Source organism: Aristolochia californica, unplaced genomic scaffold (genome assembly GCF_029961685.1).
Source record: "Aristolochia californica isolate CCGP_79_NKW_82.1479 unplaced genomic scaffold, dmAriCali1.0.hap1 SCAF_6, whole genome shotgun sequence".
Taxonomy (NCBI): domain Eukaryota; kingdom Viridiplantae; phylum Streptophyta; class Magnoliopsida; order Piperales; family Aristolochiaceae; genus Aristolochia; species Aristolochia californica.
In genome coordinates, this window is record NW_027182257.1 from 35,961,191 (window position 1) to 35,988,864 (window position 27,674).

General features: G+C 35.3%; 2 protein-coding genes across 2 annotated transcripts in view; one reads left to right on the plus strand and one right to left on the minus strand.

The window, feature by feature from the left end:
- Positions 1 to 205: 205 nt before the first annotated feature.
- LOC137934175 (protein RAE1-like) lies at positions 206 to 12,781 on the minus strand. Its single transcript, XM_068778426.1, has 13 exons — positions 12,564 to 12,781; positions 12,237 to 12,300; positions 7,548 to 7,634; positions 7,301 to 7,369; positions 7,020 to 7,213; positions 6,307 to 6,448; positions 5,972 to 6,052; positions 5,627 to 5,755; positions 1,833 to 1,910; positions 1,127 to 1,198; positions 940 to 1,020; positions 625 to 772; positions 206 to 540 (listed from the first exon to the last, which is right to left on the minus strand). Exons 2-12 carry the CDS (start codon positions 12,279 to 12,281, stop codon positions 722 to 724), a joined length of 1,029 nt encoding a protein of 342 aa, XP_068634527.1. The 5' UTR covers positions 12,282 to 12,300; positions 12,564 to 12,781; the 3' UTR covers positions 206 to 540; positions 625 to 721.
- Positions 12,782 to 26,113: 13,332 nt separating this feature from the next.
- The window catches only part of LOC137967118 (SNARE-interacting protein KEULE-like), a 43,041-nt gene continuing 41,480 nt past the window's right edge, over positions 26,114 to 27,674 (plus strand). The window contains exon 1 of the mRNA XM_068813565.1: positions 26,114 to 26,323. Coding sequence (XP_068669666.1) covers positions 26,257 to 26,323 — 67 coding nt within the window. The 5' untranslated portion in view covers positions 26,114 to 26,256. The remainder of the gene's footprint in view (positions 26,324 to 27,674) is intronic.

The following is a 27,674-nucleotide window of genomic DNA, read 5'->3' on the forward strand; positions in this document are numbered from 1 at the left end:
TTTTAGGAAGATGTTATATGTAATTCCTTGTATCTTTGATCTATTTCATTCAAGTCACATGTTTTTTCAAGAACAATTTAATGACTTGTTTATCAAGAAAAAACGAAAAGCTAACTCCTTTAACACCTTCCTTTCAAATGGTTAACAATAGAAGGGTAGGTTAATCATGACAATGGAATTAATGCATACTTGCCACAGTTAGAACTAGTTTAACAGCATAATTTAATGGTTTCGAACGAATGAAATATCAAATTTCCCCCAAGCAAACGATAATTTTCCTCCACTTCAGCACTGCCAAAGAGAATATCATGCTTCAGAAGTGCATCATTGAGTCACAAGTTCCCTATAAATGGTACCCTACTAAGATAACCCATGGACACTAAAATTGGACACTACTACTTTCCACATTGTACGAACTACAATAAAAACCATCTTTAGAACTGGACGAGACCATACGGCAATTTATGGAAGAAAGTCACAGCTTCATCTCTTCATTCTGTTATAACTTGACTTTAGAATTGCAAAAACTCCTACCATATCCTGCATTGTGAAAAAAAAAAAAAAATGATTACTTTGAAATGTCCACAACATACCAAAAAGGAAAAGAAAATGTCCACGGCATACCTTTACATGAAATCCTGCACTTCACAGTACAACTAAAACGTTTTCCAAGATGCAACAACATGGCCCCTTTTCCCTGTTCATTTCCAAGGTATGAGATTCACTTCCTACTACTTGTTCCCAATCGTGGCTTCCCTTTGACCTCAACTTCCTGGGTATCGGGAAAGGTTATACAAGTTAGCAATTTTGAAATCTTCCAGGAACAGAATTTGGTCCTACATACTGGTACTCTCTACAGTATATATAATATTGGCACTGATATTTCAAGAAGTTCCATCAACAAAATATGGTGCTAATAAATTAAATACATGTCCAAACCTGAGGCGTGTGGAGGAAGATATAATTCTTTGCTGTGGCTGGATTATGATTTTCTGCGCCCTTGCTCCAGTCATAGCATACCTACGTATTTGGTAGAAGAAATTACATGCTTTTAGAAAAGTATGAACATGTTGATGGAGAAACACCAATCCTTAGGAGAAGTTATACACATAATGAAATTGCATACCGCATAAGCAAATATGGAGCCATCATTATTGAAAGTGCTACAAGGAATAGATTGACTACATCTTGACATGGCCTGCAAAAATGATAAAATGACAGAAATTATCAATCAAATGCTCATTGTTATACAAATCCATCATCTCTAACAAAATGTTAATTGCAAAATCGATCCAAGACGAATAAAATGAAGAGCGACATGAATTAGGCTGATCAAGAATAAGGAAAGACCCTGCTGCTGAGGGGCCTCCTGCCTGGTTGTTGACTCCGAATAACTCCCCCCCACCCTTTCTCTCTCTCAGTAATTTTTGTTTTGGTGTTTAAAGAAAAAATATAGTGTAAAAAGTAATAGTATAGAGATAGATGAAGAGGGAATAAGAAAGAAAGAGAAAAGAGAGAGAGAGAGAGACTCAAGAATGAGCTGCCTTGGGGGTCAATACCTATTTTGCTGAATTATAAAAATACCCTTTAATTTAAGTGAAACCCTAATCTCCTTATATCTCCTATTCTATATGTCCTATGTACATGAAACTTGGATTATAGACATAATTCAACATAAAGAACAAGATTACATCAGAATATGAATATGAGGATATGGTGAAATGACCAAAATGCCCCTGGACTGGTTTTTCAACTGATAACAAAAAAAAATGAGAAAAACAACTAAAAATATGACAAAAGATTGCCTAAGATACAATATGTAGGGAGTCAACCTTGAGTCTTTGTTTGCTATCTTTATCCCAGAAGTTGAAAGCGCCATCAGAACCTGCAGTTGCAAATGTATGATGAACCTGCAACAAGCCATAGGGTGTCAGACACAGTAGTGAAAACAAATAAACTATGCCAACAAATTCTAATTACTAAAAAAAGGAAGAGTACAAGATGGGTCACTTTCAATTTCTAAGCGACGTGGCACTGTAGATGGGGTTTCTGACAGAGATCATAAAAGCTAACTACACCATTGCATTGCAATGATCAGAAAATCAATTGTTCTTCGCTATAAAATATCACAATATAAGGTTGCAATAGACAGACAACTTAAAACGATAAAGAAAATGATCTCATATGAGGCCACAGTTGACACTATTGGAGACTACAGCTGGTACAATCCAGTATGCATACAGTTCAGCAATGTTAAAAATAGAATTTTTCCTAAATTTAGGTAGCAGCACTACAGACTAGCTCTAACTTTCCAGATATTCAAAGAACCAAGCAGGGGGTTTGCATGCCATTGCCTTCAAAACCTTTCAGCCACAACCTCACTTCTAGACCCGATCATTGACTTCACATATTTTTCGTCCTATGCACAGACCAACTTTCTGTAACTCATCATTTTTTGCCTCAGCACTCTCCAGCTCTTCTTAGTAATGACACGAGAAAATTCACATCTGACTTTCATATCAGTGGCATAAGCATCTCCTATATCTCATCAGATAGCAGACTGAATGCTGCATTTGGCTTGATATAAACATCAACTCAAATAATTGTTTTAGCCATTCGATCAAGAAATACTCTCTAAGCTCATAAGCTCAAAACTCGAGTAGTTGAAAGTGGACCACTTAAACAAGACAATTGATCTACTCCATAAAAAAACTCCAAGAGCAGCCCAAGAACATGAAATAGGGTATAAAAGAATGTAAGAATCTCATTAGGCATATCACTTGAAAACCAGTTAGCAATCAGGGATGCTCCAGGGGAAAACTCCACAACATCCAAGTTCACATATTTACCTGTGTTTGAGAAGGCCATCATGAAACCCATGGTAATAATGTTTCCAGGATAAGATCACCCAGTGTCCTTCTATCGCCTCTAGAAAACGAGCAAAATTGCTGAAATGTCAATTGAGACTATTCAACAATTTTTTGACAATGTACCCCCTCTCAGAACAATTGCAGTATCCTCCCCAAATCATATTCTACCTCAATCGAATTTCTTCCCATCCTTGACACATTTTTTGAATCTAACACAATCAACTTAACTTGCCAAGGGAATGCCCCTTCAGAGTGAGTCCTAATGATTTTTTTTTGGGGGGGAGGTGGTGCCCTAATGGAACCACCAAATACAAAACGAAATCACCTCACCTCGGCCTCTTCATTTCAGAAAAACCTATAACTGTGAGATTCTACAAGCTACAAGAGTTCTGCATTAGCTATTTTTTGTTTTTACTGATTCTCAAGTCCCTTTACTCCAGAATCTACTCTTCCCCTACTTTGGACCTCTAATCTCCCAGTTGTCATGAGACCATATAAGGTCTTCAGAATCAACGGTTTTCACTTTAGCCAGAATTTCAAGACCAACTAGTCTCTGAAAAAGACAAAATCTACTGCCTCACAAAAATTCTGTTCAATTTCCAAGGACAAGAAGACCCCATACTGACCCAACAATTTGTGCAAAGTTTCGTTTATTAGTCAGTAGACTTCCTGCTTCCACCTCCAAATAGTCCATCATGAGAAACTAAGACATGATATTGGTTTTTTTTTAGACATTTTTTGTTTTGAATGTTGACTACACACACAGAGCACCACATAGGCTGGTGAGACTTGACACCCATACCTCACACTAGAAAACCCCCCCTTGTGTGGCCATTGAGCCAAATCCATGAAACATTGGTCAGCTTATGCATTCAAATATCAGACTTTAGAAAATTAATTAACACGCAAAAACCATTTAAAACAAATCTTTTTCTGAAATGTAAATAAATATCTTTATAATTTTGTTCAGGCAAATATGACCCAGATCCACCAAAACGCTAGTACATTATGCAAAACCTTGCATACCAGTAACTATGTACATCTAATATATTGGGAGACAAATATCCAATGCAACCTTTAATGCCGCAAGTTACAGAAATAAAGTTAATAAATAAGACTGGAGAATAAGTTACCCACCACTACCCTTCTCAATGAGGATATTCCTGATTTTCAAGTTCTAAGGAAGAACTTGAATGTTTAGGTGTTGTTTTGTAACAAGCAATAGCTAGCACAAAGATATAAATCCACTAAGAAATTACTCCGAAAAAAAAAAAAACAACAACAAACTCCAGCAACTGAAATAGAATTTGTAATACTCTTCAAAGCTGATTCATGGTTACTCTAAAACCACTATGACATTGTCAAAATAGGCTACATCTCTATATTAGAATTTTCCTAAGACTAAACTTCCCAATTACAATTGAATGGTCACCTACTAAATTGCTATCACTAGCTAGAAAAGAATTCCAGCAACTAACTCAGACAAAAACTACCAACGATGAACTTAACTTGTCACTTTCCTAACTTGATTAGTAACAAAGGAAACTTACAAACCAAACACTTTTTTAAAGAAATTTTTTTTTGTTAAGGAATTGTCCCACATGGATTAGTGAGTACAAAGATCTTGAGTTCATTAGTTAGGAAAGAAGTTTCCTAAGTTGGCTAGTCATTTTGGGATGGGCCTTGGACCCAACTTAACATGGAATCAGAGCAGGTACTCATATGTGGGCCTACACCTAAATAATCCATTTGTAGAGCCACAAAAGAGGGCCTACACCTAAACTATCCACTTGTAGAGTTGTAAAAGAGGGCCGACACCTAAATTATCCACTTGTAGAGCCACAAAAAAAGGCACCTCAATTATCCACTTGTAGAGCCACAAAAGAGGACCTACACCTAAATTATCCACTTATAGAGCCACAAAAGAGGGCCTACACGTGAGGGGGAGTGTTAAGGAATAGTCTCACATGAATTAGTGAGTACAAAGATCTTTAGTTTATTAGTTAAGAAAGAGGTTTCCTAAGTTGGTTAGTCATTTTGGGATAGGACTTGAACCCAACTTTACATGGTATCTGAAAAAATACTCATATGTGGGCCTACACCTAAACTATCCACTTGTAGAGCGACAAAAAAGGGTCTACAACTAAAATTGCATACAGCTAAAACTGCCTACACCTAAAATTATCTACTTGTAGAGTCACAAAAGAGGACTTACACCTAAATTGTCCACTTGTAGAGTCACAAAAGAGGGACTACATGTGAGGGAGAGTGTTAAAGAATAGTCTCACATGGATTAGTGAGTACAAAGGTCTTGAGTTTATTAGCTGAGAAAGAGGTTTCCTAAGTTGGCTAGTCATTTTGGGATAGGCCTTGGACCCAACTTCATACTTCTAATTGGGACTTGTTGACAAACTATGAAACTAGTAACAAGAAAATAGAAACTTGCTCATTTTCACTTGATAGAAAGTACTACAACAGAATACTTTACTAAAAAGTAACTTTTCAAAGATGTAAGTTGTTGTCTTTTCAGTCTTCCTCTTTCCTTTTCTGCTTGTTTCTTTCATAGACCTTCAATAGTTTAGGATGACCATCGTCTGTCCACATAGTTTCCAGCAATTTCTTCAACATTAGAGTTATGTACTATGTCAAACTTGTCCATGGAAATAGCATCCACTAAGTCAAAATAAGACATAACAGTACAAAATGGATATTTTCTATCATCCCAAGTGAATGAATAGAGAATGATTTCAACTTACCGGATGGAAGTTCAAAGAGTTGACTGAATATATCTCATTTCCTTCTCTGTGACATTTGAAAGTGAAATTTTTACTTTGCTGTGCATCATCTAAATGATGTACACCGACCCTCCCCTCAATGGATCCCACCTGCAAGAGGAAGCAACCACTGGTTCAGAATCTCAAACGAATGTTTCAGCACAACCGTGAAGTCCACAAAAGTAAATAGAATATTAGTCACAGTTATAGCAAAAAAAAACTACAAAAGGGTTCAAAATTTTGAAAGACAAAAAGGAGACTTCTTAATCTCCTCTGATGTAATAATGGAATTAGAAAAAATAAGTTATATCGAATGAAACAGATTACCAGAAAACCTTGCTGATCAGGAAATGCGGCAACACATCTTGTCTGATACTTGAGAGGTGAAGTAATTCTCTTAAATTCATTCTGAAAATTCAGGCCCCATTAGATTATCGCGAGTAAAAGGAACAGCAAAATAATTTGAGTTCAATTAAAACCCAGAAACAAGCAATGCAACAGTTTCAATAGAACTAGTAAATGAAAGACGACTAGTTGCTGAGCAGGTTTTCATAATTATTTCATTCTGTATAAATCCCAAACCCTAACAATCAAAATCCTGTAGAAAACCTTTGAATTTTTATTTAAATAAATTATATTCAAATTCCACAAATCATAATTACCTGAGGGTTTTGCAAATTATAAACTATCAAATTTCGATCTGCTGTACCAACAACCATAAGAGGATGCCGAACAGAGAGAGTATAACAGCGGTCTGGGAGTTGTTGGGTATGGACAGGATTTGGCTGCCTTGTGTCCCAATACCTGATTACAACAGACAATGTGGTCATGTATAGAGCTGTAATCTCCCTATGAACAAAAAACCTTTTAAACCAAATTACCAGGACAAATGAAAAGATCTACACAGCCTGTGCAAAAAAATACTTGGAAAAAAGGAGGATTTAATAGCCTCAAAAAGATCATGAGCAAGTGAAGAAGTTAAAAGACACTTAATAGAGGACAAATGCAAGGGAACAAGCTCCAAAAGATAACATTCAACATGATAATTTGATATAAGCAAGCTTGTCATATAAAACCCATGCATCAGTCCAAAATTTGGTTTCCTGATAGCCTATTGTAACTCAAAAAAAAAAAAAAAAAAAAAAAAATTAAAAGAAAAAGAAAAAGATCAGGTCTTCACAGATCCATACAAATCTAAGATACTGACAAAAACTGACTAGTTTTTTTTTTCAAATAAAGAAAGTAGGGACTCAAAAAGTAAAACAAGTAAAGAACATGGGTTTTTTAAAAGTTGTAATCCCCAAAAAAAATAGGATATAGTAAGTAAAACACACTGAGGCAGCAAAAGAAAAAGAAAACAAATCTATCCTAGAACCTCAAGGTCTTGTCCCAGCTGCCTGTAGCGAGTAGGTTCATTTCTGGAATCCAAGCAACCTCTTTAACAGGTGCATCATGCATGGCAACAGTTACAGCTTGCCCGCCAGACATCAACGGCCACATTTTCACTTGCTTATCACACCCTCCCGAAAATACAGTTGCCCCATCATCCTTCCAAGTTGAGCATAGAACCTAAAATCACAAACAAATAAACAAACTAAGAATCCACGTAGCATGAATATAAGAAAGTACAACCAAGCACATCAGCTATCTATGTACCGGCTGATCATGAGATATAGAAGCTTTTGGCACACTATTTCCAGTCTGGAGAATCTCCCAACACCTAACCTGTCATTATTAAATAAAAAGAACTTGTGAGCAAAGACTGGGGCAATAAATGTTTACTTAATAAGCTCAGAAATTTGTGAACAGAGGCAAAGTTTGACATAATATCCCAATAAAAAGAACTTATTTTCCTTCTTGGTAGGAAAACACATGCCCTTTAGCCATAACATGAGGAACAAACCTGGTTATCCCAAGAAGTGGCGACAAGGTAATTTCCCTTGGGACTAAAACTGAGACTAGAAACAGAATCAGTTGGGGGTTGAACAACCTACAAAAAGAAAATCAGGTAACAAATCATCAACGAAGGAATTCAAAAACAAAATAATAAACATATACAACTTCATCACCACCACCACTATCATCATAATCATCATCAACATCAACATTGTCATCATAACTTTAAAAGATGCATAAACATGGGCCAACAAATTGTTAAGAGCCTAGAAAAAGCTTCAGCCTATTTTTGTTATCACTAGCTTCTGCTGAAAACATAGGCAAACACGTTCCCATGCAGTGCCCTTGCTTCCACATAAAGCATTAGCTTCCTTTAAAAGGTTCTCAAGACTCTTAAGTGAATTGGCATTTGTTTATGACAACTTTTTCTATCCAATCAATATTTTGAGTCCTTCTCTTAAGGTCAACGCTTCTTCCTATCCAAAATTCCAAATCCCCAAGTGTCCCAACTGTGCCTGCTTAATTATTCCTTCTTGATTTCCTTTTACTTACTAGTCATAATCATAGTCAACATCACCACCATAGGGCTGAGAAGTACCCAACAACGTTATAATGCTAAATGAAACCTTATCTTCAGCTATTACAAAAACAAATTCTATACAATAACCTATTTAAGAAAAGAATAAACTCATCTTCAAGTCCGCTGTATCCTTCATGAACTCCCTGTGAAATTTCTGATTCCACTGCTTTTAGCTGGCTCCACAATACTTATTTCTGATTTCACTGCTTTTAGCTGGCTCCACAATACTTCCTCAAGTGGTATAGTTAGAATGCCTCGCTAACATTGGAGCTTCACTTTCCAAGATTCTTCAAAATGCCAAACTTCATTTTTTTACAGTTATAATATTTACCCAATGCATATTTCACAGTAAATGTCTTTTGTATTGGAACCAAGGTGCACCTAACTGAAAATATGGCCACTATGTGTGCTAAGGAAATTTGGTTATCTTCCATTTCATGGACTTTGGAGTATGGTGTTGAAGTTCTAGGGTATTTTAGTCATTAGAGTTGATTCAGGTTGGTCTGTCTTTATGATGTATTTATATGAGACAAGGGTGCAATTTTTTTCCTCTTTTTATAAGTTGGTGTACACATTAAATCAAGGGGATTTATTGGTCATTATGTCATTTCTCACTTAAGTTGATATTAATAAAAGAGGTGATGGCATTCATCAAAAAAATAAAAAATAAAAGAGGTAATGGCTCATGCTTTGACCCCTAACAAGGCTGCTGCCTATCACAGGTTTTTCTCCCATCACTTTCTTCTTCTTCTCTTTTTTCTTTCCTTATTTTCTTTCTTCTATCAATTTTACAGTGAGCTTCACAGTTTATCCTTCCATCCAACACAATGCATCTACCCACCACCTAAATCGTCCCTCCAGAGATGATAGCATATAGCAGCTCATCCCACAGTATGAAGAAAAAAATTTCCATCAAGCAATATAAGAAAAAAGCATGCCAGAGTAACATAGAGAGAATACTTGTTCAAGCAGGTTCATGCCTCCTCCATGTGAGGCACATTGAAAAGTAAATAGTAGCCATTCTACAAATCCCCTAGGGGAAAAATAGATATGTTTAAAGCTAGTTGAAATATGTGGAAGTATTGAAACCATCTCATAGAGTCAAGTGGCTTGTATGCTACATGAAGAACATACACCAAATGATGGAAAGGAGAGAACTAGGATATATAATACTCTAATGAATGAATCAACAGATCTGGCTTTTAATAAGTCTGGTCATGTTATTGCATTATACTTCATTTTTAAAATACACCATGCAAGGAGACCCCGTGGGTCAGGTTCAGGACAGGGAGAGGTTTTCCATATTTGCATGGGTTTTTTCACTCACCAAATCCCTGCCCCAGGGATGAGAAGACAACCCCGTACCCTCCAAAAGGGGGTCGAGTCAGGTTGTCCATTTAAACCAACCCATGCTCACCCCTAGTGGAATGACAACTTTTTTGTTTAACATAAAACTCTAAAACTTTAAACTATCAATTCAGTTCTAAAATGCAAGTTGCTTATGTAACAGAAAATTATACCAAAACACTCATGCGAAAACATCTTTTTAAGAGGTCTCTCCACCCTTACATTGTTTGCGAATCAATGTGAAAACAAAGTATCTATTCTCAAGATCTATGGCTACATGGTAAAACCTGACAAGGCAATAAAAGGACATGTAAGTGACATGGAGAAGAAGTGTTTGGTCAGGATCCTCAAAATTAAAGGAGTCAAATTGAGGCAGCACACTAGGGTATCTATCTATACAGAAGTCTGTGATGGATCTCTAGACCAAAGACTGGTTTATTGGAAATAGTTACTACTGCAGACAACCAGATATCAAAGGCTTGTCAATAATTAAGTTGTCTGACTGTCACTCCTGCTCTGGTGTCTCCAATGCAGTGTGAGTAGTGACCAACTGCATGCAGCAACCCTATAAGCACCACTAGAAAGCAGTTCTTAACATCCATCATGACCATAAGGAATGTCTTGCTAGAGTTCTCTCCTTTCAGCCTCCTGGCCGTTAGCAGATTTGTCATTATTGTGATGGAAATTGAGCCAAAAATACAAAAACCATCAGTCTAGAGTGGATTGAGCCATTGTTGAAGGTACATAGGGTAATGGAAAAGCACAATGTAAGTCACAGTGGCTTGCTCTATGCCTTCAGCCAAAAATAGGAGGTTTAAATAGCTACATGGGAAAGTTAGGGATTTGCTCCTGTCCCTTTTGTAATTTTCTCTGTTAATATATACATCTTTTTCAAGAAAAAAAAAATATAGCTACATGTGCAATATTGCAGTTGCAACCTTTTCTCTCCAATTTGGGTTCTCAAATTTCCTTTTTGATGCTGTTTCACTGTGATAAGGCAGCAATCATATTGCAGCTAATTCATTTTTGCATGACAGCACGAAGCACCCAGGGGCTTATTGAAACTTTGTCAAAGACATGGTATTGCCCAATCTAATCTATACATACAAACATGAGGAGAGAGTTAAACAATGGTTAAGTTTCTATATTTGGCTACTTCATGTAGTAGGATTTGTGAGTAGATTGCCATTTGTAAACCAGATGTTAAAGTTATAAGCAGAAGGACAGTTTAGTCAGTTTAATTTTGGTCTTTTTTTCTTCTTTGAACACAAGACAGTTTAGCTACGTCATAAAGTTGTGTTAACCCATCACTAATTAATAATTTTGTTGATAAATAATACTAACTAATATTGAGAAAACAGGATTTCCTTTTTCATCTAAACTTCTCATCTTCTTTTTACAAATTTCTCACCCTATTATCCTAGCAAATCAAAGTTGAGTTGTCAAACATTCCACTGCCACTATAGTAATGGAAACTCTACAATCGAGGATCTCAAATGCTATCTCAGTAAGCTATTGAACACAAGAATGGTCATGGACATGAGGCTCTCTTGGATGTACTTACATGCATGTAACTTACCTGGAAAAGTAACTTTGCCAAACAGTTATTTAATGAATGGGCAAGAATGCATAGACATTGATTTCTGCTCAGTTGACCACATAATTAGCCATAAAAGAAGTGTCAAATATCTGACAGGACTCTAATAGCTTGTCTAAAATTTGATTAACGTTGTAGTTTGGGCCTTTGGCTTAATTGGCACATGAGGCATTTCTAGAATGAGGTCTCCAGCTCAGTAACACTAGCGTAAAGAGTTTGAACATTAAAAAATAAATAAATAAAATGATAAAGGTCTAAGTGGAGTTGAGTAAAAAAGTTTCAAAGAAAAACATAAAGATCTAGCAAGACTTGAAGTCCTGGAGAGTAAGAGATGGCATATTGACTGAGGTAGCCTACATTTGAGCGCATATATACATAAAAGCCCTGTCAGGAACATCCAAGTTTGGAAATTCTCCCAGTTCTCAGTTAAGCAGTATATAAGAATTTTCATCTTTTTCAGTTTTTGATTTATTGAGCAAGATAGAACCTCACACAACTCAGGCTCAGGTTTTCCTATCATGCTGAGAACTTTAAACACAGTAAACTACACAATGACCTTTACAAACATGACGATACCCCAGATAAAACAGCAATCCCAATCAAATCTACGGACAAACCATGCATGCATTTGCACCATCATGGAATGACTGCTTGGTTGTTTGGTTGCATAAACACTGTGTGCAAGCCTGCTCTTTTAAGAGCAAGTAGCCAAGCAGATGGGCTAAGCTGGCTGTGCACTGCTTGCCATGCATGCATTAGCCATCATGGAATGACAGCTTATTATTTACTGTTTGGTTGCATAGACACTGTGTACAAGCCAGCTCTTTTAGAAGCTAGGTTAAACTATCTGTGCACTGTTTGTTCAGTATTCCAATAGAGGAAGAGGCCAGCGTATGCTTCATCTTTCAAGCTCAGTAAAGTAAAATAACAGAATAGCAGACACACTCATCAAAGGTTAAAGAAGAATACAGAAAGAATATGACAATGTCAATAGCAATCATACACATGTTTTTTACACCTTATAATCGAATTAACCTATAAAGTACTCCAGATGTTTATTATCTGATTTGCAAAAGAAATAATAGATAAACGCAAATGACGTCTTCGAAACAAAATAGGATACACAAAAAAGTCCTCCCAAACAAAAATTCAGAAGCTTCGGAGTGAATTACCTCGAAGGACTTGTTCGGATTAGGATTCGTCGTAAGAGTAGCCATTACTGTTCCCCGGAATATTCTTCACATGAAACACCAATGGATTAGATTATTAAACAGAGAAAGCAGACCTATACCTTCACTAAGCCGGAAGCAGAGTCAGAAAATCAGATCTACTAAGGGAGAAGGACCAAAGCAATTGTGCTTCCTGTTCAAGTGTTTTTATCTAAGAAAGTGGAAAGATAAATAAATTATAAAAAAAAAAAAAAAAAAACTTCGCAAGATACCTCGAGAAAGAGATTCCTAATATGAGCATAAAAGTCGCGTATCAATGAAGCGCAGTACCTTAATGGAGCTGAGCTCTGAGAGAAGTGAGAATGTAAAGCAGGGAACGGTGAAACGCCTAGAGACGAGAAGCTGTTACAGCCTTACAATGCCCCGGAAATTAGAGCCCTCGCACAGATTACGCGCTCTGTTTCTGCTACTTCGCGTATTAGAATTACCGAAGTGGTCTTCGTCCCTCAGTCTTGCTCAATGACTACAAGTCCGTTGAGGGGTTTAGATGGAAGAGCCTGGAGATGTTCAGGAACGAAAGAGATCCTTCGAATTATACTACTTATAGGTTACGCCTTGGTTTTTTTTTGGAAATTTTACTGCTTTTGGGTTACGCGTTGTTGTTCTGTGGAAATTAGACCGCTTGTGGGTTACGCCAACAGGGATCCTGGATTAGTGACTGGGGAAAAGGTTTACGAAAAAGAAAAAAGTTTAATTAAGAGGTAAAGTTACGTATAAATTACGATTCATATATTTTTTGTTCTGAAATCACCTCCCTTAATCAAATTTCTCGAGTTCTTTCCCCCCAACGAGTCCATGGGCCCCAAACTCTTTTGGGCCCACCCTTGTCCATCTTTCTTGTTTTCCACCGTGCCAGCATATGCACTATTATTATTTTTTATCTCTTCGCCCCTTAACCCCACTCGTGTCAAACCCGACAACAGTATACCTGTAATACCCTTTAAAAATATATGAATGATATATATTTTATGATACGTTATTGTAATTTTATAAGTTTCTTAGGGGTATAACTGAGATTTTTATATTTAAAAAAAAAATCTATAATTTTACAGGTTTATAGAATTTGAATGGGTTATAATCTTATGAAATAGGTGAAGGTGGACGGAAGATGAGCCGGGGATAGGGTTGGTTTCCCAATCCCGTTCGGGTTGTTTTTGGGTTAAGTGTGTACCATCATATTCACTATTATTATCTTTATCTCTTCACCCCTTAAGTAATGTCAAACCCGTTCACAGAAATTTATACAATAATACCCTTTAAAAATATATGAATGACGTATAGTTTATGATGCAATGATGTCATTTTATAAGTTTCTTAGGAGTATAAACTTGGTTGTAGGATTTTTATGGTTTATTGAGATTTTTATATTTTTTAAACAAATTATAATTTTATAGGTTTATATAATTTGAATGCGTTATAATCTTATGAATAGGCGAAGGTGGACCGAAGATGAGCCAGGGCTAGGGTTGGTTTCCCAATCCCATTCGTTTTTTTTTTGGGTTTGTGTTTTTTGGGTTAAGGTTTCGGGGTCGAGGTTTGGAGTCAAGTTCATGGGAAACCCATCCCTTACCCAACTTATGCCTACCCCTAGTTAGTATTCCTTCTGGATTTATGAGGAGTGTGTTATGCTAGTAGAGGGAGGTTTCCTACTTACATTGCATTTTCACTAATTATTTTTTTCATGATACATAATGTTTAGCTAAAACTTAGAAGATAGTTTGGGATTTGCTTAGATCATATTTTTTTATTAACACTATTTGATCTACCATGTGTAAGTATTTAGATATTTGCTTAGATCATATTTTTTTATTAACACTATTTGATCTACCATGTGTAAGTATTTAGATGTTCCCTCAGCAAACCCCTTTTTCACATTTTGGCAATCTCTAGTTAAAATTTTTTTCATTCATGCAAATTGCATTACCATTGCACTCCAAATAGAAAAAAGAAAATAGAGTAAATTATTAGTTACATAGTCATAGACAAAACTACTCACTCTTGTGGTCAATCAAATTCAAACTAGAACTTTCCTTTGACATTCTCTTACTTATAAGAATTGTTTATGTCCTTTAGGGTCTTTTTGGAACCCCTAAAAAGGAAAATAAAAGAAAAAAATAAGAATTTGACCATTATTATTCCCAAAATTCTGTTTTTAATTCACTATTTTTGGGAATAATAATGGTCAAATTCTCATTTTTTTTTCTTTTCTTTTATTTTCCATGGGGGTTCCAAACACCCCCTTAAGAATCCAGAAAACAATTAGAGAAATAAAACTACCAACAGAGCTTGAGAGAGAAAATGAACTACTATGGGAATGTCTCCTTACCTCGGTAGAGTTCTCTTCTAGGTTTGTCCCTCCTTTACAATAGCTTGTGCAAATTGTGTTCCTTGGAGGCCTGAAAATAGAAGCCTTTAGCCTAGACATTCAACATTCCTTCAAAAATCAATAACTATTAAACAATTAATTAAAAAAGCAACAAAATTTGAGATGAAATTGTTTGTTTTATTGATCTCAACCTCTCTTGCACATTCTAATTCTAATTTGTATGAAAAATTACTTACTTAACCAAGCCTATTGCAACATGGGTACTTTTTTTATAAAAATCATTGCTAAAGTCTTTTTGCTAAACTTTGAAACAAGGACCCAAAAGAACAACTTCCTGAACTTTTGCATCTGGAAATTGACAAAAGTTGTACACAAAAAAGAAGAATTTTTTTTAAGTAAGATTCTACAATGCAAATATATCAAAGAAATAAATAATCATCACTCAAAAATATGGGCTATAGACATAACAAAGGAAAAGAGAAAAAAAAAATAGTCCCCTTAAAGCAATCATATACTCACCTGAAGAGGCCAAGGTATGGATATCAGTTTTTTATGCTCGTCATTGCTCTTGCAAATAGCATCCCCTTTTAGCACTCCAATTCATGAGGTTCATGACATGATAATACTAAGGGTAATTTTCAAGGGTGGAAACAAGATGGGAAAAAGTTGCATAAGATTCAATGAACAAACATTAGTTCAACTAGAACTTGGCTTCCTTACTTTGTTTCTAGCTTTTAATAAACATGAAAGCTGCATACTTCTTGGGGAAGCCATTAGTGAAAAAGAAATATTATAGCTTTTTAAGTCATTCAGCTCATCCAACCATTCAACAATTTAACTATTCAACATTCACGATAATAGGTAAATCCATCACAATAGTAGAAAAATCTTTTATGAAAATTTAGTATAGGTTTATCTAGTTTGTTAGGGTCTATTAGGAACCCCTAGAAAAGAAAAGAATATAAAAGAAAAGGAGAAAGAAAGTGATTTTTTGTTGTCTGGCAACAAAGAATCACTGAGAGAAAATAAAACAAGATGGAAAGCTATTTTCTCTTTTAGTTAAAAAAATTTCTCTCAAAGAATCAAAGAATTCAGTAAGAAAAGAAAAGAAATGGAAACTGGGGAGGAAATCATATCGGGTCATTTGGGATCGGGCATTTCATCATTCCCCTTTCTTCATTTGTGCCCTATTTCATCCTCATTCCTTCCAACGAGCTAGAGAAACCTCTGACAAGCAGAACCTCTTGTCTCCGAAGAGCGCTCATTCCCTATGGCGATCTACAAGTATCTACCTCTCCTTCTCTCCCTTTCTCTGGCCGCTCTCCTCTCTCCCTTCCTCCCTTTCTAGGGCCTCTCGCCTCTCTCCCCTCCTCCCTTTCTCTTGCCTCTCTCCTCTCTCCTCTCTCCCAAATGTTATTGCCACCATTACTTCAAGTATGATTTCTACCATTTCCTCCTCCTCATCCTGGATCATTAACTCAGGGGCCTCCAAGCATCTTACTTGTAATAAGAGTCTGTTACATTCCATGACTACTTGTTTACTAGACAAGTTTGTTTCCATAGTAGACAGATCCCAAACCAAAGTTGATGGGAAGAGATCCTCCTCTGTTACACCATCACTTCCGCTTACTGATGTCTCATTTGTTCCTTGATTCCCCTTAAATTTGTTGTCTATTAGCCAATTAAAAAATAGTTTAATTGCTACATCACCTTCTCACCTTCTTCTCGTGTTTTTCAGGATTTATCAATGAATTTAGTGATTGGTGGAGGTCATGAACAGGGGCCTTTATTACTTAGACTTGCCTCCAAGAACTACGATTTCCACTTCTTTGATAGAGGCAATATTATGGCACAACCGATTTGGACATTCATTAGTAGCATCACTTCAACAATTATTTCCATCTTTGAAAACTTTATCGGTTATAAATTGTGAAGTCTGTTAGTTGAGAAAACACCAGAGGACAACATATTCTCCTCAAGCTGAACTTAAAGGTGTTGCTCCATTTTCTTTAATTTATTCAGATGTATGGGGACCCTTAAGTGTCTGACACATAACTCAAGTTAAATTTTTTGTTACTTTTGTTGATGATTTCACTTGAGTCACATGGCTATTTTTTGTTCAAAGAACGGTCTAATTTTTTCCCCATAATTATGTCCTTTAATGTTGTTGGAAGATAGGACCCAAGCCCACACGACCAAGGAAGGCCCACAAGATAGTCCCAAGCACATAAGAAGTAGGATCCACCATGATTACCACGAACTGTCATCCTTATCACATAAGTTGGAAGATCAAGAAGGACTCACAAAGGCAACTTTATCTTATGGTCACGTCGTAGAAGAGTTTTAGTTTTAGTTATGTTTGCCTTTTATCTATATTGAGTTATTTAATTATGCTAAGACTTATCTTTAAGTGTTAGAGGTTGGGTGTAATTGGGACAAAGGTAGTTTTTTAGTAATTGGACACTACTACCTTCCTCTATTATAAATAGAGGTTCATGTACTTTGATTATAATAAGTTAATGAAGTCTTTTCCATAAATTCAACATGGTATCAAAGCAGATTGTGTGAGTTGATGTGGTCAATTCACAGAGGTAATGTAATCTTTTTCTCTAAACTCTAAACCCTAACTCTAGGTTTGTAGTTATTTTTTTTCAGTCCATACACTCGTAGTTTTCATTGCATTTTTCACCTCTATGCTAAGATTTTCATATTACAAATTATATATTGAAGGAAAGATATTTGAGTCTATTTTCTAAAAAAAAATGATTTTTTCCAATCGGAGTTATCTACAGAGAGATATCAATATTTGAATGAGTGAAGGTCAGATTACAAAAGAGGTTCGAGCAGTTGTAAAAAACTTCAGCTTCCTAGGTATTTTATGCTCTCAAGAACTAGACCTTATATGGATAAATATATATCAAAAGAAATATTTGTAAGTCTGTTCTTTTACCTATTCAACGAATTTTTTATCTGAGTTATCTACAAAGAGAAATCGATATTTGAAGTAGCAAATGACAGATTTCCAAAGAGGTTCAAGCAGCAACAAAAATATTCAACTTCCGAGGTATTTTATGCTATAAAAAAAGAAAATTTATATGGAGAATTATATATCAAAAGAAATATATGTAAGTTTATTTTCTTAAATATTCAATCAATTCTTGGTATGATTTTTTAATAAGTAGATATTGATCTTGGAACAATCAATGGTCATGCTAGAAAAAAAAGGAGAAATAATGCTTAGTTCTGCCAGATTACTGAGACCGAAATATATCAGATTATTTTTCTTCTTATAATTATATTTTATAAAGTGAAGTTATACTTGGATGAAAGGCATTTAAGTTTAGTCTCATAAGTAGAAAATTTCATTTCAATCTGATTTATATTTAAAGATATATTCGCATTGGAAGAATCAAAGGTTATACTGGTATTTTGTTGTATTGAAAATTCCGAATTTATGCCCTTTGTTTTGCTTCACTGTTTTGGGCTTATTGTTGCATCTATGATATTTGGTTCAAGCTGGGATCACTGCTATTACCTCCCAGCTTGAGGGGGAGAAGTACAAGAAGTATAAGAAAGAGGTATGTTATTCCATATGTTATGGATAAGTTTATGTGACCAAAATATTAAAGAAAGGAGGAGCACAAAAGATGAAGCTTATGCATCTTAGAAGAAATCTTTATATCGGATTATTTATTGGATAATTTTACAAAGTTTTTTATTTGGTTCGTGTTATATGTGTTGGAAGATGGTCGTGTTATATTCAGCTGCAGCTATTGTGTCTCTTTGGGGGCATTATTATTGAAGAAGAGGTGGCCTCATACAATTATTCATTTGTCCCTATAAAAAATATAAAAAATGCCATCGGTTGGGATTCCATGACGAATGAACTTAATACCGCGTCAAAAATATCAAATGTCAACAGTTGGGATTCCATGACGGAGGAACTTAATACCCCGTCAAAAATATAAAAAATATCAATGGTTGGGATTCCGTGATGGAGGAACTTATTATTACATCTATGTTATACCCCCCTGAATTGGCCAGTTGGGCCTGAGCACCAGCATGAGAGGGAGTGTTGGAAGATTGGAGGACTACCATTTTATACAAAAAGATTTTATACATCGTTTGCAGCAAGTTGGGAGTTCTTGATGTCCTCTCACCCCCAGCTTGAGGGGGAGTGTTGGAAGATAAGGCCCAAGCCCACATGACCAAGGAAGGCCCACAAGATGGGTCCAAGCGCATAAGAAGTAGGACTTAACATGATTACTACTAGTTGACATCCTTATCACATAAGTTGGAAGATCTAGAAGAACTCACAAAGACAACTTTATCACATCCTAGAAGAGGTCTAGTTTTAGTTATGCTTGTCTTTTATCTATATTGAGTTATTTAATTATGCTAGGACTTGTCTTTAAGTGTTAGAGTTTGAGTGTTATTGGGACAAAGGTAGTTTTAATGTAATTAGACTCTACTACCTCCCTCTATTATAAATAGAGATTCATGTACTCTGATTATAATAAGTTAATGAAGTCTATTCCATAAATTCAACACATGCCATGGTGTCCATTCAGTTTGGAAAAACAAATACAAGTGTTTTGGTCAGATAATGCCAAAGAGTACATATCTCATGAATTTAAATCTTTTGATTAGGATAATGGCATTATCCATCAGACGTCATGTGCCTACTCCTCTCAACAAAATGAAATAACTGAAAGAAAAAACTGACATCTCCATGAGGAAGCCCATGGCCTACTCTAGTCTATTAAGGTACCCTATTTTTACTGGCTTCATGCTATTTTTACAACATATTTCCTTATTAATAGGCTATCATCTTTAATACTTAGCGATAAATCCCCATACTCATTTTTGTTTCTGGATGAAGACCCCTTCTCTCTTCCCTTGAAGGCCTTTGGTTGCACATATTTTGTCTATGTCACATCCCCTCGAAAGAGTAAGTTTAACCCTAAGTCTCTTAAGTGTGTCTTTTTGGGTACTCACGTATCCTAAAAGGTTATGTTTTTTATAATCCTTCTCTTCAAAAGTTAATTTTTTCTAGGGATATCATCTTTTTTTAGGACACATCTTTTAATTCCTCAAAAGATGCTCCTCAAGGTCTTTCATCAGTTAAGGTAGCTCTGAAGCCCATTGTGTCACTTGATGGGGATCTACTTCAGCCCCCTAAAGCACTGACTGACACCAGATCTCAGAAGTTTACGGATCCCTCCGAGTTAAGCATCCCCTATTGTATTTGGCCCACTATTTGATACTCAACTCATAGCTCTGCGGACGCAGCCTAGGACTTATACTAGGCCCTCCATTTCACATCCTATATCCAATTTTGTTTCTCACCATCAATTTTCTTCTTCATGCGGTTAATTTCTTGCATCTATTTCTTCCATCTCAGTTCCATAATTGTATTAGGAAGCTATGAGACATCCAGGATGAAAGGCGGTAAAGGATGAAAAAATGCATGCATTATATGTGAATCAGACTTGGGCTCTAGTTCTTCTTCCTCCAAGCAAGAAACTTGTGGGTTGTAAATGGGTTTTCACTATCAAGCACAATTCAGATGGTTTTGTTGCTCGCCTCAAAGTATGACTCATTGCAAAGGGGTACACTTAGTGTTATGTAGTGGATTATGAGGAAACACTCACCCCAATGGCTAAATTAAATTTGGTACTCATCTGATTATCTCTTGCCTCTAAATCCTATTGGCTGGTTATTGAAATTTTTGGAAAAGAGAAAAACTTCACCAACTTGTTGTAATTTGAGTACATGAACCTTTGTTTATAATAGAACAAATGAATAGAATTCAATTACAATTAAACTACCTTTGTCCCAGTTACACCTAAAGTTAAACACTAAAAGATAAGTCCTAGAACAATTGAACAATTGAATATAAATAGATGACTAATAAAATAAAAATATTTTTAACTAGGTCTCTTTTGTGAGACCTCCTTCCATGACATCTTCTTAGACTCCACGATATTAATTCTGGCTCTTTGAGACTTCTTACTATGATAGTCATGTAAGACTCTACCATACCCGCTCTTCAACAGTTTGGGTTCCTAAGCATTGTAGCATAAATGTCATCAAAAGAGAGTCTGGCAAAGGAGTTAAGTACTTAGTTTTTTTTTCAACTTCGAGATAGGGCTTTAAGTTGGCAAGATATATGGCATAGATGAATGCTTCCCTTTGTCTTTCTCGGATTGCAATGTTAGTAGAATATGAATGTTAGTAGAAACCTTGAAATCTAGCAAAGTACTCATGGAGATAGTCACATTGTTTTGTCATTTATATTTCTTGAAAAATATCATAAATCTTTTGAAGACTATAAGGAGTGGAATATAACTTTAAACAAGTCTTTCAAACATCTCTAGCCATATCCAAATGAACAAAATTATTAGCAACCAGCTTATCCATGCTATTTATTAGCGTTATAACTAGAGTAGCTTCCTTCAACCATTTATGGTAGTAAAAGTCATCTTCTTCAATGAGTGGTTGTGTAAGGTATTCAATAATATCTCTTGCAATTAGAAACCTTTTGACAAACAAGGACCATGAAAAGTAATTGATTAACCCTTTGAGTAGGAAAGTAACTATTTTTAGAAACTCATGTTTACTGTATTCAGCATAGGAAGACCCAACTTTTTGTAAACTTTTAGCCATTTGACCAACCAAAAATAAACTCTTTCCAATTTCTCAAGAGGAAGAAGAATAACCAACATGATAAGTAAGGAACCAATTTGGGAAAAATACAAATTCTGAAATCAATTAGATGAGTGAATTCCAACACTTGTGTGATAAAAAAAAAACTAGCATATGAATGTCATATATGAGTTATGGAAGATAAAAACTCAATGGATGAAGAAAAAACTTCACCCAATAATGCCTTTGATGCCCACAAAAATATTGAGAACTGAATTGGAGTTTAAACACTTGGAATCTAACTACTTATTAAGCCAATAGCTTCAAAACTTAACTTAGGGTTTAGTGACTTTGAGAAGATGAAAATTCCTTCTAATTCTACATACTTGTATTAGAAGAAGGAGAAGTTTTCAAAATTTAAAGGGTGATTATATGACATCAATAACACAAATTTTTGAAGCCAAATGACCACCAAACATAGAAAAAACTCACTTTCAGCCCTCTCAAACATATAAAAAATGATTTTTTTTTAGGAAGTTCAACACTTGACTTGGAAGATCAACACGAGGACTTAGCGCTATGATTTTAGAATAAAAAACACATAAAAAGAATACCTTAATGTTGAGTTTCTGGAAAAAAGAAAAACTTCACTAACTTAATGTAATTTGAGTAAATGAGCTTTTATTTATGATAGTGGAAAAAAGCAGAATCCAATTACAATCAAACTACCCTTATCATAGTTAAACCGAAAGTTAAATACTAAAAGATAAGTCCTATAATAACTGAACAACTAAACATAAATAGAAGACTAACATAACTAAAACACCTTTAACTAAAACTGTTCTGTGAGACCTCCTTCCATGAGACTCTTCTTAGACTCCACCATATTGATTCTGGCTCTGGGAGACTTCTTACTATGAGAGTCAAGTAAGACACTTTCATACATGTTCTTTAACACTCCCCCTCAAACTGGAGTTTATAACTTCAGCTTGCAATGAAAAAGATTCTTAGTCTTCAATTTTCTTTTGTAGAAAAAAAAATCGTCATAGATGCAAAAACTTCATCTTTTGTGCTCCCATTTTCTTGAATATTTTTTTTCACATATAAATTACCACAACATGTGGAACAAAATACCTCTTTCTTGTACTTCTTCTTTTATTTATCCCCCTCAAGCTAGGGATAACCTGGACGTAGAGGACAAAGTTAGGAGAATAAAATTACCCCTAGATGTAGGACTAAGCTCCATACAGTAGTAAAAATGGACATAGTCTGAAACATACTACACTGGAAAACTAGCCCAAAAATAGGGTTTAACAAAGAGACTACTCACTTTTTAAGGGTAGCTCAAACACAAATCACCTCTTGGGTGAAGAATAAAAGACTTGACTCATGTTGGATGTTGGCACACTCCTATATTTTTTAGGTAGTGGGTCTAAGCATTGTAAACCAAAGTCAAATTGGATAAATACTAGAGGAAAACAACTTTAACTATAAGGAGGCAACTATGCAATACTCATACTTCCAAACAAATCTAGAATATGACCTTTTTTTTTTAACATAGGGGTGACTATAATGGTAGAAGTTAATAAATCTGACCAAGTATAAATTTTTTGGGGGTGACCACAATTTTTGTAGTTAACGATGCGTAAGATACACAACTAAGTAACAAAAATACAAAATATGAAAACAACATTGAAGTATGAAATTTTTACATACATTGAACGAGCACATCACGGAGTGATTAATTTTGACCAAAAATATCTGATTAGAAGATAAAATTGGATAAAAAACTAGGATTTAGGGGAAATGGAAACTCAATTCACGCAAATGCATGGAAAGATAATAGGAGAGAAAAAGGAAAAAGGGAGATATTTTTTGGCAAAACTAACCTTGGGTACTTCTAATATTGATATCTCCAAAAATGTAATCAGAATCACAACGGTTTATTGCTAAACAAACTAGACTCAAAGAGATTTAAATTGACACCTAAGTTTCCATTAAAAATTCGTTCTTGAATCTGTTTACAAGCTCTTGATTTGCTTCAATTTGTAGCTTGACCTTTTCCAATTCCACTGTTAATATCTCATTAAATATAAATCTGATTGACATGAAATTTTCTCCTTTTGAAACTAGACTTTGATTCCTTTCATCCAAATTTAAGTGTCTTCAAAAAATATATTTATTTTGAGAGATAAATATGATAGATTCAGACTATGCAATCTAGCTGAACTGAATACTTTGTCTTCTTTGGCCAGCATGACCATTGTCCCTCTAGACAACTCAGATTGAGAATTGGTTTGATAAGGTAGAAAATAGACTTACATGTATTTCTCGAGTTCGAGCTCCAACCTACATTTAAAACTTTACATAAAATACATGTCAAATAAACTATATATAAAATTATGTATAAATTTTATATAAAATTGGGCATGACCCCTATACATAAACCCTTCATAAAATTGTCTACACACTCTACATGAAATTATTCATAAATACTGCATAATATCATGCATAAACCTTATTCAATAATTAAACTCAAAAATATTATTAAAATATCAATATCAATTTACAGTCACCTAAATAAAAACTATACATCTAGTATAAATTTATAAACTCTATCTCTTTCTCTTTCTGCTAGAAAACATTTAAAAATTTCTCGTTCACACGAGCAAAATCTCCACCTATGACGAAAATAAATGAATAAAACTTATTATTATTTGATAAAAAAATATTTTTCTACTACTAATTACTTAATATAGTAAAAAATATTAAAATTATTAAAATGAGAAAAAGATGAAAAATCAGCCCTAATAATACAGCCACCCTTCCAAATCCTTGCCAATTCTCCCAAATTAAGTCCCTCTGATCTGCATTGGTGATCCGACACTCCATATTCTCATACCATTCTAGTTTGTCATTCTTCCTCTCGCCAAGCTCGCACATTCGCCCTGACCATACCAGACCCTTCTCTTGCCGGCCGACTTCTTATAGGCTGATCCGACATGGACCCTTCTCTTTCTTGTGAACACTGGTCATAAGTGGCAAAAGCCGCCTCCATCCTAATTTCTTGTCCATTAGCTCTCCACTACTATCCATCATTCTGAATTTCTTGTTATACATTGGTGCATCTGATTGCCCCTAATGCACCGATGGATCAACGCCTTCAGCTATCACCCGAATTTGTTGATTCACGACAATTATACTAACCGACTCGTAAAGCATGGGACAAAAAAAATCAATGTGCACTTCGACGTGACAAACCGTAACCTTGTTCTTTTCTTTTCCGCGGTTGATTCTCGATTTCCCGTCTGAGCCCTGTGACTCTCCATCGCTCTTCCCAAATAACCTCTTTTATGTGACCGTCTTTTTCTTCGTTCCCAGCCATGGCGCCATCTGTCATCTCCTCCGTTGCAGATATAGAAACGACATTGCATATCAAAATGCTATAAGATTCAGATTAAACTAAGAAAAGAAAGAGATAAAAATTGCATATAAAAAAGCTATAAAGTTCAAATTAAACCACCGCACCTTTAGTAGGAACAAAGAATCTCACTAAAAAATACGCACATTTGACTGAATTAAAGTGAAAAGAATGCGTAGCAATGAGATTGCACAAAGAAACCTGAGTAGAAAAAACAGTAAATCTTCAAAGCATAAAAAACCCCAAGATATTTAGACTATCATTTCTTTTCTAGCGTGATTGAATCTCCATGGCTGATTTCGCCTCCTCTCCTCTACTAGAAACATAAACCTTGCTGTAAGGGAGGATGAAGTGTCTACTTGGGAGGAGACTGGGAGGCTATCGTCGTGGCCACTGAAAGCGCTGTTTACGACGGCCGTATGGAGTGGAAAGGAAAGGTTTCGGGCTTTTGGTGCCCAGTCCCGACTCTTGTTTAAGTAAAATAGCCAGTTTGCAAGCTCACGAACTGAAACGAGCCTTATTCAGGTTTGGATTGTTTACTTAAACGAGTCAAAAACCCCATCTTGAATTTGATTCGAGTTATATGAGAACTGGCTTTGTTCGATGCCACCCCTACCTTTAGGTTACACAATTAGTTAATTGTGGTGGAATTCCCAACCATCTACAAATTGGCAAGAGAAACAATGTTATGGTGAATCAAGTATTTTTATTGTCTAACGGTGGAGGCTAGAAGCTCAATATGAGATTCCTATTTGATCACGAGATAGCATAATTTTAATTTTAATTTTGATGTCAACTTTTCTTTTTTGTTAGACTAAAACTTTTAGAAACACAAGCACCCCTAGACCGATGATTCTTGGTGGGAGGTTTTCGAGTTCCTTTTACCATATATTTGTTATCTGTTTTACCCGAATAAATAATAACTTATTTCATATCTTATTTTTTTACTTGTTTTCCTGCAAGTAAATGGGTAAACAGGAAGAGTAAAATAGATTATTTTTAATATTATAAAGATGATTTATTAGTTTTATAGTTTATAATGTTCATAGGTTTTGTATGAATCTTATGTGATTTTGTAGTTTAATTCTAATTTTTAATTATTTTTAGTTATTTAGTATCATTTTATGTGATTTAAAATAATATATTAAAAAACGAATGATGGGTAATCGAATAAGTTGAGTTAAATTCCTAAAATTTTAAAATATTTTCTTCTATATACTTTTATAATTAAAGAGTAAAACAGATAATTGGGTTATCGGGTAAAATTGCCACCCCTAATTGGATAATCAAACCCAAAATTAGAACAATTTTGGGGTAGTAGCGTAACTTCCTTAATCTGAGTCAAATTTGTTGACGAAGACGGGCTCTTTGCCTTGATTTTTCTCTTTAGAATTTTCCTCATTTCTCCCCGTTTCATCGCATCCGCGGAGAATCTCCTTCATCCTCGTTCTCGTTCTCGTTCTCTCCGTGTCTCTTCCTGTGGATCGGAGGTTTACGCTGTTGGCGACAAGCAGAGACTCAATCTCTCGCGGAAGTGAAAATTGGAGAATTCGTCATCACGGGGAATTATGTCTTTTTCGGATTCTGATTCTTCCCATGGCGACTACAAAACCTTCCGGCAAATCAGCCGAGACAGTAATCGCTCGTTTCTTCTTCCTTTACAATTGGTTGTTGTGGATAGTTCGTTTTTTTTTTCTCTTTTCATATTCGAAGGATGAACCATAGTGAAATTTATAATCGATCCAGCAGCTTCTCGTTAGGGGACCCCACTGTGGTTCTTGGCGCATGATAGTTCGGCTTCTACACATATGCAGTTGTTTTACATAACAGTTTAAATAAAATTTCTAGTATTTTTCTTCTTGCAATTGTTCTTGTCATTTTTATGGGGAGACTGGATCCTCATAAAACTTCTCTGGGCGATATTTTGAGTCCTTGTGGAGGGTGTGAGGTTGTGATCAAACGAGCAGTTGAACAGATTCTGTTTGGTGAGTGACATGGCGTCATACTGACGTCTAAATGTAATGCGAATCTCCTCATACAAGATGTAGAAAGTTTTTGTGTAATAAAAGGTGTCTCGCCTTGAGTTATCCACGGAACCTTTAATGGGGTGCTAAGTATGAGGAGTCTTCTAGAGCTTTTTATTCTTTTATGATAAACCAAACTAATGAAGGTACTTTCCTTTTTGGGAAAACAAATGTATGTAGGCAATTATGATTTTTATGTTTATTTGAATAATGAAATTATTGAGCTTTGGACTGGGAAGTATCAAGCATCTCTATGTTCGATATTTAGGCCTTAATATAGAGGGTGTTGATTCAATGAGCAATAATGTCTGTTGATTGGGTTGCCTGTTCATCATACTCTGATATGCGTCAAATTACACTGAAATTTGTTTAGAACTTCTAAAATGGTTTTTTCTTGAAAGATCATTACCAACTTTCTTGTAAAGATTTCATATCATCAGATTTGTTGTATTTTGTTGGTGGATAGATTGAGTATCGTCATTATGGGTCCAGTTATGAGTATCTTTGTGGTTTTCTTTCCTGGCACGAAGCTAATTCTGAGGTTCTCCTGCAAAAGATGGGGTTTCATGGGGGCGTCTTGTCTTCAGGAACACCCTCCCTCTGTGTCAGGGATTCCCGTTTCTATGTTTTATATTATTTCATTATCTCTCCTTAATAAAATTGATGGCAAAGGAAAAATTTACAATTTTCTTTTGAATGTTATATTTATCATTACAAACCACAGACAGATGAATCTCTTTGAGCAGTACCATGATATACTCCTAAATTGTCACTTGAAACGGGGCAAGTAGATAGGTAAAGGATGTTACAAATTGCAATCAAGTAAAGAAAAACTACATTCCTGCAACTAGATGCAGAATATGAGGAAAATGTTCCACTTTATTTGAAAAGATTAAATTCTTTCAAGATATTTCTTAATTTACTTTCATTATTTTTTTAGTATATGTGCTTTTTTGAAATGA